This window comes from Littorina saxatilis, linkage group LG3 (assembly GCF_037325665.1).
Source record: "Littorina saxatilis isolate snail1 linkage group LG3, US_GU_Lsax_2.0, whole genome shotgun sequence".
NCBI lineage: Eukaryota > Metazoa > Mollusca > Gastropoda > Littorinimorpha > Littorinidae > Littorina > Littorina saxatilis.
The window spans coordinates 37681334-37694435 of record NC_090247.1 but is presented as its reverse complement, the minus strand read 5'-3'; the positions used below and the strand labels follow the sequence as shown (position 1 = coordinate 37694435).

Genomic DNA, 13102 nt, shown 5'->3' with positions numbered 1-13102 from the left:
ATTCTTCTCATCTGCAGTCTCTTGTGCCTATTCTGTTTTAAGTGTGCTATTCTAATAAAAGGCATGAAACAAATAAAACTAGAATAAAGACTGACGAGGTAAACACAGTTCTTAACTTTTACAAATCCGGGTGTGTTTTTTGGGTTTTTTTTTCCATAAAATAAATCAAATATGAAGCAAGTTAACCAGCAAACAGAAAAACAAACCTTGAATTAATTCTCTATAAATAACCAAACAACGCAGTACAAAATTGTAGCCCTCCATGGGCAGAGTGCACTATTTGCACAAAGGAACATTCTTCTTGTCGTCGACTTTCAACCGGAAAACCATTGAATAATCAAAGATGGAAACAAGTGAAATCTCATGTTTGGATTTTAGCAGTTCTTTGTTCCAGTTGCTTTTGTTCACGAACCACGTAAGGCGGCAAAAAACACACAAAGATGGCATGAGAAACAATTATCGGAGTGAATCAAAGTGTAAATAATTTGATAAGTGATTTGTCATGTTCATGTGACATTGCACAACTCTAGTGCTCAAACATATATGCACACAACGGAACGCACGCATGGACGGACGGACGGACGCACGCACGCACGCATGCGCAGATGGACGCAGACATGCAAGCACACACATAAACATAGAGGTACGAACACACAGCCGCACACACGCACACTGACACACAGACACGGGTGCATACAGGCAGAGACACACACAAACACACGTATGTATGCGCACACGCAAGCACACACGCTTCCCCCCCTCCACACACACACACATTTTACTTTCTCTCTCTCGGTAAAACAAATCAAAAACTATGTTGCTTCAAAGAGTTAGACGCATTAGCCTTTTTTCTCTTGAACATTTTATCACAATTCTTTTCAAATTCCTTTGCCAAATGGACGTAAGCTGAAAGGTATGTCGTTTACCCACCCGTAAAAACAAACAGCAAACCTTAATGTCTTCAGCAATTTAGACACAGCTTCAAAAATCAATAACGGTTTCACTTGCTAATTGACAAGACATGATGGGCGCATCCGTCTTGGGTTCGATTTTTGAGGGTCCCTCCCCCATCCCGTTACTTTGGACCAAGCGGATAAAAAGGCTCGGAGAACGTCTGTGACGTCAGTGTTTCGGGGAGAATTGGTCCGTGATGTCCGTTAAGAATCTGTGTTGAAATCTGGTAAGTGTTTGGGTTGAGAGACTTCCATATGGTTAAAATATTTCTTTCTTTCTTTTTTTCTTTATTTATTAATTTATTCGTTTGTTTATTTATCATTATGTAGGCCTATTTATTAGCATATTTATATCTGTCTATTCACTTTATACCTTTGATATCATCGAGTCACTAATGAAGTTGTTTTAATCTATTACTTCAATTATATATTAATGATTTACATTTGTTTCCTAATCTATTTTTAAGTATGCATTGTTTATTTATTTACTTATCTATATATTTATCTATGTATGTATTTATTTTCTATTTATTTATTCATTTATTTATTAATGATTTAAGACAAATTGAGTTATTATAGTACGTATATATTTGGCAATTGGTTTATTTATTCATTTCTGTATTTATGGTTAAACTGCAGTTATTAAAAAGGTAAAGTTAATCTCGTGAAACAGTCCTGCTCACTATCGTAACTACCGCCCTGATATGGCCCTTCGTGGTCGGCTGGGCGTTAAACAAACAAACAAACAAACTATCGTAACTCTGCCCAGCATTTAACATGGGATAAGACCACCCCTCCATTTACCCGCACGGTTGGCCTAGTGGTAAGGCGTCCGCCCCGTGATCGGGAGGTCGTGGATTAACTTCGAACCCCGGCCGGGTCATATCAATTTAAAATTGGCAATCTAGTGGCTGCTCCGCCTGGCGTCTGGCATTATGGGGTTAGTGCTAGGACTGGTTGGTCCGGTGTCAGAATAATGTGACTGGGTGAGACATGAAGCCTGTGCTGCGACTTCTGTCTTGTGTGTGGCGCACGTTATATGTCAAAGCAGCACCGCCCTGATATGGCCCTTCGTGGTCGGCTGGGCGTTAAGCTAACAAACAAACAAACAAACAAACCCCTCCATGTGGACACGCACCAAACATCAAGATCATGACGACTTTCTGTACACATTTTTTGGTACGCATCAATGTTTTTTAAGATCACTTTTTTTTTTAAATCATTAAGGGGAGAAAATGCCAGTTTGCACAAACACCAGTCAGACTGTTTGTTTGTTTGCCTAACGCCCAGTCCACCACGAAGGGTAATATCAGGGCGGTGCTGCTTTGACATTTAACGTGCGCCACACACAAGACAGAAGTCGCAGCACAGGCTTTATGTCTCACCCAGTCACATTATTCTGACACCGGACCAACCAGTCCTAGCACTAACCCCATAATGCCAGACGCCAGGCGGAGCAGCCACTAGATTGCCAATTTGAAAGTCTTAGGTATGACCCGGCCGGGGTTCGAACCCACGACCTCCCGCTCACGGGGCGGACGCCTTACCACTAGGCCACCGTGTTGCGGTAGGCAGACTGTTGATTGTTGGTATGTGTCCAAGTGGAAGGATGCTCTTTTCACACGTAAAAGTCTAAACAAATCACAGCGTACACTATCGTTTACTCTAGAAGGACTGTATCCAATTGTTTGTGGGAGAAATATGACTAAATTTAAAGTGCTGTTCACATGGCACACTTTCAACCAACTATTGTTTTTTTGTTTTTGTTTTAGTTTTGTTTGTTTTTGTAAGTGTGTTTAATATTGTTTCTGTGATTGTTGATATTGTGTTGAGCCAGCCATGTATTTAATTGTAAGCGCGTTAAACCAAGCACACATCCAATGCACAACAGCAGTAGAACCAAGATAACCCTGACACAGCAACGCATGAAGATATCAGATTAACAGGAGCACACATGATATTATTCACTCGTACGACGCATAATTAAATGATGGTATTTACATAGAAATTGTATAATGAACAAATCTTATTTACGATATACATGTACATATATCTGTGCTGTGTTGAAGTGGATCCTTTTTCTTCTTTTTACATTTAGTCAAGTTTTGACTAAATGTTTTAACATAGAGGGGGAATCGAGACGAGGGTCGTGGTGTATGTGTGTGTGTCTGTCTGTGCGTGTGTGTGTAGAGCGATTCAGACCAAACTACTGGACCGATCTTTATGAAATTTGACATGAGAGTTCCTGGGAATGATATCCCCGGATGTTTATTTTTTAATTTTGTCGATAAATACTTTTGATGACGTCATATCCGGCTTTTTGTAAAAGTTGAGGCGGCACTGTCACACCCTCATTTTTCAATGAAATTAATTGAAATTTTTGTAAAGCAATCTTCGACGAAGGCCGGACTTCGGTATTGCATTTCAGCTTGGTGGCTTAAAAATTAATTAATGACTTTGGTCATTAAAAATCTGAAAATTGTAATAAAATGTTTTTATATAAAACGATCCAAATTTACGTTCATCTTATTCTACATCATTTCCTGATTCCAAAAACATATAAATATGTTATATTTGGATTAAAAACAAGCTCTGAAAATTAAAAATATAAAAATTATGATCAAAATTAAATTTCCGAAATCGATTTAAAAACAATTGCATCTTATTTCTTGTCGGTTCCTGATTCCAAAAACATATAGATATGATATGTTTGGATTAAAAACACGCTCAGAAAGTTAAAACGAAGAGAGGTACAGAAAAGCGTGCTATGCAGCACAGCGAAACCACTACCGCGCTGAACAGGCTCGTCAGTTTCACTCCGTTTTGCACAAGCGGCGAACTACGGTCATTGTGAAAAAATGCAGTGCGTTCAGTTTCATTCTGTGAGTTCCACAGCTTGACTAAATGTAGTAATTTCGCCTTACGCGACTTGTTTTATTATAAAGGGAGACCTTGAGACCTTGATGCACACACACACACACACACACACACACACACACACACACACACACACACACACACACACACACACACACACACACACACACACACACACACACACACACACACACACACACACACACACACACAAACACAATCTATCGTTAATTTGAAGTCGCTCAGGAGTTGCTGAGACCAAGTCGGCGAAAAGTCGGCGAAAAGTCTGCTTTTTGAAAGGTCCCGACGATTCAGTTCCTCTTTAGCAGCGACTTGGAAACTCAGTAGAGCGCTGCTCGACGCTGCAGCTATTTGCAAGCGACTCGGAGCAGTCTGTTATTATTGCGCTTCCCGAGTGGTTATCTCTAGCCGGAAAACAACGAACTCCCTGAATATGCAAGTCGGCTTAGAATCATTGCTTGAAACTAGTTTGATTATTAGCGCTGTTCACATTTTTTACCGACTTGGTTCTAAAAAAATAATTGTTTGAACGTTGGCAGAAAATTGGTTGTAAGTCTACCACGTAAACAGCACCCATACGACCAATTTTAACTGATTTGCAAATTATCACCGTTCTTCGTGGCATTTATTTCATTGATGTCATTTTCTTCTGACCTGTGTGTTCTTTGCCATATCCTGTTGATTTATTTTTAATCTAATTTATTTAGGCTTTCTTTCATCCTGATCAACAATGTAACAACAGCAAAATACGCACAGGATAACGCAGAATACCAAGTAAAGCTTTTGTTTTTATTACAACCACACCTGCATGCATGCATATTGTTAATTTGGATGCTGCTCTTTCTGACAAACTTCAAACTGTTAAACATCATTTGATTAATCTATTCTTGCTGTCAGTTTCGTCTTCCTTTTGGGGAATCACATCATTTAATTTGTCCTCTTTTTTCTGCCGTCAACTGCACACTGGTCAAATTGTTAGGTTAAATTCCATTTAAATTTTTAAATTTTTTTTTTAAGGTGAAATAATCAATAAACCTGTTTCTCTAGTTCTGGGAATCACCCTCAAAATGAGCGGAGTTGTCGATACAGTCATGGACGCGGTCAACCTTCTGGTGACGCAATCCCCCTTCGACGTCATCGACGGCAACGCAACCAATACGTCATCACCAACCACCAAGGTGCTCAACAACCTCACCACTCCAAGCAACGACAGCTCAAAATGGATCCCAGAGGGATGCATCGAACTCGTGTTCGGAGACTACATTCCGTGGCACAACCCACAAAACGTCGTAAGCGCCGAGACAGAACTCTTGGTTGACCGAATCAAAGCCATCTACGTGTTGCCTGTGCTCTGCCTCATCGGCGTCCCTAGCAACATCATCAACATGGCAGTGTTCGTCAAGCAGGGACTGAAGGATCGCATTAACCTGTGTCTGTTTGCGCTGTCGTTTGCTGATTTGATCTACATGGCGCAGAACATGGTTCTCTTCGGCGAGAGACTACACCCCAAGTTCGCTGAGGGCGCAAGGTATGGGATTTTCTGCCTGCGTTTCAGTCTGTGTTTTTTTCCTGTTTGAGCAGTCGCCTCTTAGTATTTGAGTTGTTGTTGTTTAAGAACCTCAGTCTGTTTAACTAACTTTGTCTTTATATGTCCGCTATCTGCCGTCTCTCCCCCAAGCCTTAAAATGTGTGAGCTTGTAAGCGTAAAAGTGCATTCCTATGTGTGTGAGTGTGTGCGCGCGCGTGTGTCAGTATGGGTGAAGGATGTGTGTGTGGGCGTTTGTTTGTTTGTGTGTGTGTGTGTGTGTGTGTGTTTGTGTGTGTGTGCGTGCGTCCGTCCGTACGTGTGTGCGTTCGTGCGTTAGTGTATGAATGTGTCTGGGTGTGTCTGTATGTGTGTCTGTGTGTCTGTGAGTCCACACGACTATTAACTTGCGTCTGTTCGTGAGTCTGCATGTTTAGTTCGCATGCGAGCCGGACCACAACCTTAAGATTAACCTGCGCAACACGGTGAAGAACACGCACACTGTTCTCTCCAAACTAACCCAATCCTCCGTGTGCAGATTCGGCGCGGTACAAGCCTTCATGGTGAACCACAACCTGCTGGGTCTGTACGGCTTCGTGTGGGCCTCCCAGTTCATGTCCGCCGTCATTGCGAGCGAGCGCTGCTTCTGCATCCTCTTCCCCCTCAAGTCCAAGACCGTGCTCACAACCAAGACCATGGCCGTCATCATCGTCGTTGCCTTCATCGTCATCGTCGGCGGTCTCTTCGTCGTGTCGTACCGGTTCTCCGTCATCTGCGTCTACGACTCCTTCTCGAACTCGTCGACGATCATCATGGGGACTTCGGAGTTCTACCGGCAGAACCAGGAAGCTATCGACCTTCTGGACTACACAGTCTACGGCCTCCTCCTCCCTGGCATCTTCATCTCCATCGTCATCACCACCACCATCATCACCTCCGTCAAGCTGAGGCGCGTGGTCAACTGGAGGGCCACCACGTCCTCCTCCAACGACTCCAGCCGCGAGGTGGCGCTCACCAAGGTGTTGATCTGCACCTCCATCCTTTTCATCGTCTGCTTCCTGCCCAACCTCTTCTTCAGGCTCGTCTGTCTCGTCGTGGAGAACCTGAAGACGGGGAAGCGGTACCACAACATGTACTACGTGATGCTCTGGCTGCTCGACATGGCTTCGTTCGTCAACTCCTCCTTGAACTTCTTCGTGTACTACTTCATGGGAACCCGGTATAGGGAGGCCTTCTGGCAGATCTTCGCCACGTGCGGTTGCAAGGGTCCCCCGCAGAAAGCTGGAGCAGGTGCCAGTTATGTGAAGAACGGACAGAAGGAGCCGGCTAGTAAGGTCACTAATGTATCAGTTGTGGGGGCTGCTTCGGGTAAGGTGGCTGCATGAATACGTACAACATTTTGCCACCGTGACACGGGACCACTTCTTGATCATTTCAGTTGACATTAGTCGACTAGCTCTTTTGGTTTCTTATGTTTCTGTCGTGGGGCCTTTTTCCTCTTAATAGATGCACCTCATTTGGCAGGATGTGATTTAGCGAAGGACAAACAGAAGGTACCTTTTTAGGAAAGACAGTGATGTATGTATTTGTTGCGAGGACTACTTCTTCACAAGAGACTGAGGTATTTCATCTAGCAGGAGGAAAGGTAACGATTAAGATATGATAAAAAGAGCCGTCTGGCAAATACGAATGTGTCTATTGTTGGAGATGCGACTTCTTGAATGACTAGTCATTGATTGGAGTTGACTCTCTGTGACGAAGGACCATCATGTCAGTGGAAAAACGTATGTATCCTAAAAGGAAGCCTTCAGATACAACTTGGGCAATTGCAGCATCAGAAGTCCGCTACACGGTCAGAAGACTGGAAGTGCCTCCCTGAAAAAATGATAGCACTTTAGAAGGAACCCTCGGGCAGGGAATCTGATATACCTGTTGTTAGACCTACTTCTATAGGTGGCTGACTCCGTCGGGTATTGGATCAAAAATTGGAATAAGAAAAATGAGAAGGCAGATGGTACGGTGGAGGAATGGGATAAGAAGCCATCTAGTGAAAACGCTAATATATATATGTTGTCGGAGCTGCGTCTTCTTAGGTTGATGGTTTCGTCTCAATTTGGAAATCTGTGATGCAAGAACAACCATCACAGCATAGTTATCAAGCTAGATCAACGAAGAAAACCCTTACCACAACTCTCGCATCTAAGAAATTCAAAACAAAACAGAAGATAAGCGGCTTTATTGAGTACAACTCAATCCTGCCTTGATATATTTGCACAGCGCAATAACATTGCCAATTTGAAAAAATCAGGTGGGTACTTCTTATGAGTACACCCCCTTTCAAAAAACATCTGCCAAAGATCGTTCTGGTAGTGCGTGTACACTTTGCGCATGATATTATTTAAAAAATATACTGGGTTATCTTTTGAAAAGGTCATAGGGAATTTTCTGTGATTTTGTTGTTGTTGTTGGAAAGGCTTGTGAAACAGGTGAAAACGGGACCACTTGATGCTTCTGCTTGCTGAAATTTGAAATGTTTGACTTGTTAAATCTTATTGTACTGCTTCTACTTCTGCATGCGAGGGCTTCAACTCCCAAGTGCATTCTTTGTTGTTATTAAACAAATATATTTGTGTTGTGTGTGCGAGTGGGGTTTTACGTGTATCGCCCCCGCCGTTTAAGCATTCGTCTTCCGTTTTTGGGGGGATGCACGCTGAGTATTTTCGGGCAAACATTGCAACCAACGGCAGGTTTATTTAGAGGGTAATAGGCATGACAACTGTAACTTCGGAACTCAAGTGCATGCATGCTATAACCCTTTGAATATAAAGCTTCCGCAACCACATATGCTATAACCCTTATATATACACGTAAAGGCACGGCCCTTCCAATGTAGACGATTCGGCTTACCATCTCCGACCTTTTACAGGCTTTTACATGGGGGAAGGCTATTGCAGAACTTAATTAGTAAATCAATTCGCACTCTGCACAAACAGCAGTATGGCCTGTTGATTTGTGGTATAAGTCCAAGTGCAGGAGTGGCGTTATCCTATATATAAAAGCCTAAGCAGATATGAAATAGTGCGCAACTGTGCCGTTAACTTCCGTAAGCAATTTCTGGCTACATTACCAGCCCACCAGGACGTCCCAAACGACGTCATTATTTTACGCTTGACGGTAAGCAATTTTAAAGCGATATCTGAAAAATGAGTGCACGTGTGTGTGTGTGTGTGTGTGTGTGTGTGTAGTGTGAGTGTGTGTGTGTGTGTGTGTGTGTGTGTGTGTGTGAATGTGTGTGCGTGTGTGATGTGTTTGGGTGAGTTTGAGTGAGTGTACTGTTAATGTGTTTGAGTGTAAGTGTGGTGTGTGCGCGCGTACGTGCGTGTATGTGTGTGTGTGCGTGTGTGTCTGCGTGTGTGTTAGATAGAGTATGTGTGCGTCTGTTTTTGTATGTGCATGCATGGGGGTGCGCGCGTGCTGCGATCAAACGAACAAGAGGAAATGTATGCACAGCGTATTTGTGACGTACGCACGCACACACCCGACTCACACACACACACACACACACACACACACACACACACACACACTCACACACACATATGCACACACACACACACACACACACACACACACACACATTGCACCACGCACAGCGCACGCTTACAAAAACACACAAACGCACACACATACACACACACACACACACACACATACACACACACACACACACACACACACATTGTACCACGCACAGCGCACGCTTACAAAAACACACAAACGCACACACATACACACACACACACACACACATACACACACACACATACACATACACACATACACGCCAATCACACACTGACACACACATACACACACACACACACACACATTGTACCACGCACAGCGCACGCTTACAAAAACACACAAACGCACACACATACACACACACGCACACACACACACATACACACACACGCACGCACGCACATACAAGAACAACAACAACAACAACAACAACAACAACAACAACAACAACAACAACAACAACAACAACAACAACAACAACAACAACACCAAAACTGACAACACCCCATGCACCCCTAAACCCCCACACGCTGTTTGATTCATTCACGGAAAGAAATAAACAAGTCGCGTAAGGCGAAATTACTACATTTAGTCAAGCTGTCGAACTCACGGGATGAAACTGAACGCACTGTATTGTTTCACCAAGACATTACAGCTTCGTCAATCCCCGCGTGAAGGAAATCGCTCACCTCTCACGTGCAAAACGTAGTGATATTGACACGCCAGATTAGCGCGGTAGCGTATTGGGCTAAGCAGGAAAGCGCGCTTTTCTGTATTCTTGTTAACTTTCTGAGCTTGTTTTGAATACAACCTATCATATCTATATTTTTTTGGAATCAGGAAATGATAAAGAATTAGATGAAATCTTTTTTGGATCGATTCCTTAAATTTTAATCGTAAGACTAATTAATCTATTTTCGTTAATTGTGATCACATTTTAAGAGTAAACATGACATATGTATATATTTTTAGATTCAGGATGTAATGAAGAATACGATGCAATCAATTTTAAATCTGTTTGCGAAAATTCGATTGTAATTACAACTTTAAAGAGCAAACTCATTAATTAATTTTTAAGCCTCCAAGCTGAAATGCAATACCAAAGTCCGGGCTTTGTCGAAAATTACTTGACCAAAATTTCAACAAATTTGGTTGAAAAATGAGAGCGTGACAGTGCCGCCTCAACTTTCACGAAAAGCCGGATATGACGTCATCAAAGACATTTATCAAAAAAAGAGAAAAAAAACCCATCTGGAGATACCATACTCGAGATCTCTCAAGTCAAGTTTCATGAAGATCGGTCCAGTAGTTTTCTCTGAATCGCTCTACACACACACACACACACACACACACACACATACACACACACGCACGCACGCACGCACGCACACACGCACGCATACGCACACACAGAAAAACACAAAAACACACAGAAACACACACACGCACACTTAAACACACACACACACATAAACACACACACACACACACACACACACACACACACACACACACACACACACACACACGGTTTGTGCGTCACTGAATAAACAGACTATAATGCAGGTCTCTCCAAACGGTGCTTGAACCGCGTCCTGTAGGCTTATATACGCACGCACACAGATACACATTTCGAAAACACACGCATGCACGCGTTAACATTTCACGCACGCACGTGCAAACAGACACATTATAGACACACAGGGACAAAAAGACACACAAACACGCACGCACGTACTCACACGCGCACGCACTTACACACACTCACACACCACACACAGAAAAACACACACAGAAAAACACACACAGAAACAAACACACACACACACACATACACTCACGCGCACGCACGCACACACACACATACAAGCACACAAACACACAAACACACACACATACGATTCTGGGGAGGGAGGAGGAGGGGGTATTCGGGGGGCAGTTGTCCGGGGGAGGGGGGGGGGGGGAGCAACTGTCACCCCATGGTTTGGGGCATTTGTCTGGGGGGCAATTGTCATGGGGTCAATTGTTCAGAGGGCAGATGTACAAGGGCGAATTGTCCGGGAGATAATTACCCGTCTACCGGAGACATCATTCACAACACGTCTCTTGTTGTCACTGGTGCGCACAAAACTTGGTCACTGGATAAAGCATCAGATTCATAATATTCGCTTTTGAGAATGCAATACAATGTCATAAGTGAGCAATCTAGGTGAGCATACACTTTTGTTTTAAGAAAAGGTTTTATTTTAAATCGCAAGATTCCGAAGATGCCGTTACGCTCACTTCATGAGATTACAGGACTGACAAGCGAAACCCGGTGGGGCTGGAATTCACACTTGCGTGATTTTAATTTTTGATTTTGTTTTTACAAACATGCTTATAAATGAATGAGCGACAAAATAATACCAACCCTGTCATGTGAGATTCCCAGGAGTTCAAGCAATCGGGGTCTGCATCTCGCCGGTAGCAGAGGGCGTTACGAACGCAGCCGTCCAAAATGTCAACTACATCTTTTTTATATTTAGTCAAGTTTTGACTAAATAATTTAACGTAGAGGGGGGAATCGAGACGAGGGTCGTGGTGTATGTGTGTGTGTGTGTGTGTGTGTGTGTGTGTGTGTGTGTGTGTCTGTGTGTGTGTGTAGAGCGATTCAGACTAAACTACTGGACCGATCTTTATGAAATTTGACATGAGAGTTCCTGGGTATGAAATCCCCATACGTTTTTTTCATTTTTTTGATAAATGTCTTTGATGACGTCATATCCGGCTTTTCGTGAAAGTTGAGGCGGCACTGTCACGCCCTCATTTTTCAACCAAATTGGTTGAAATTTTGGTCAAGTAATCTTCGACGAAGCCCGGGGTTCGGTATTGCATTTCAGCTTGGTGGCTTAAAAATTAATTAATGACTTTGGTCATTAAAAATCTGAAAATTGTAAAAAAAAATAAAAATTTATAAAACGATCCAAATTTACGTTTATCTTATTCTCCATCATTTTCTGATTCCAAAAACATATAAATATGTTATATTCGGATTAAAAACAAGCTCTGAAAATTAAATATATAAAAATTATTATCAAAATTAAATTGTCCAAATCAATTTAAAAACACTTTCATCTTATTCCTTGTCGGTTCCTGATTCCAAAAACATATAGATATGATATGTTTGGATTAAAAACACGCTCAGAAAGTTAAAACAAAGAGAGGTACAGAAAAGCGTGCTATCCTTCTTTGCGCAACTGCTACCCCGCTCTTCTTGTCAATTTCACTGCCTTTGCCATGAGCGGTGGACTGACGATGCTACGAGTATACGGCCTTGCTGAAAAATGGCAGAGCTACTTGACTAAATATTGTATTTTCGCCTTACGCGACTTGTTTATATTTAGTCAAGTTTTGACTAAATATTTTAACATCGAGGGGGAATCGAAACGAGGGTATGGTGTATGTGTGTCTGTGTGTGTGTGTGTGTAGAGCGATTCAGACTAAACTACTGGACCGATCTTTATGAAATTTGACATGAGAGTTTCTGGGTATGATATCCCCAGACGTATTTTTCATTTTTTTGATAACTGTCTTCGATGACGTCATATCCGGCTTTTCGTGAAAGTTGAGGCGGCACTGTCACGCCCTCATTTTTCAACCAAATTGGTTGAAATTTTGGTCAAGTAATCTTCGACGAAGCCCGGGGTTCGGTATTGCATTTCAGCTTGGTCGCTTAAAAATTAATTAATGACTTTGGTCATTAAAAATCTGAAAATTGTAAAAAAAAATAAAAATTTATAAAACGATCCAAATTTACGTTTATCTTATTCTCCATCATTTGCTGATTCCAAAAACATATAAATATGTTATATTCGGATTAAAAACAAGCTCTGAAAATTAAATATATAAAAATTATTATCAAAAATTTTTTTTCGAAATCAATTTAAAAATACTTTCATCTTATTCCTTGTCGGTTCCTGATTCCAAAAATATATAGATATGATATGTTTGGATTAAAAACACGCTCAGAAAGTTAAAACGAAGAGAGGTACAGAAAAGCGTGCTATGCAGCATAGCGTAACCACTACCCCGCTCTTCTTGTCAATTTCACTGCCTATGCCGTGAGCGGTGGACCACGAGTATACGGTCTTGCTGCGTTGCA

General features: G+C 42.2%; 1 protein-coding gene across 1 annotated transcript; it reads left to right on the top strand.

The window, feature by feature from the left end:
* Positions 1-1131: 1131 nt before the first annotated feature.
* Positions 1132-8590, top strand: LOC138962282 (galanin receptor 2b-like). Its single transcript, XM_070334034.1, has 3 exons — positions 1132-1180; positions 4899-5379; positions 5915-8590. Exons 2-3 carry the CDS (start codon positions 4919-4921, stop codon positions 6759-6761), a joined length of 1308 nt encoding a protein of 435 aa, XP_070190135.1. The 5' UTR covers positions 1132-1180; positions 4899-4918; the 3' UTR covers positions 6762-8590.
* Positions 8591-13102: the final 4512 nt, after the last annotated feature.

Bases quoted from the DNA above. Each gene is read 5' to 3' on its own strand.
- LOC138962282 (XM_070334034.1), top strand. From the start codon at position 4,919: ATGAGCGGAGTTGTCGATACAGTCATGGACGCGGTCAACCTTCTGGTG. The intron at 5,380-5,914 runs GTATGGGATTTT...CTCCGTGTGCAG, and splicing joins AAGTTCGCTGAGGGCGCAAG to ATTCGGCGCGGTACAAGCCT.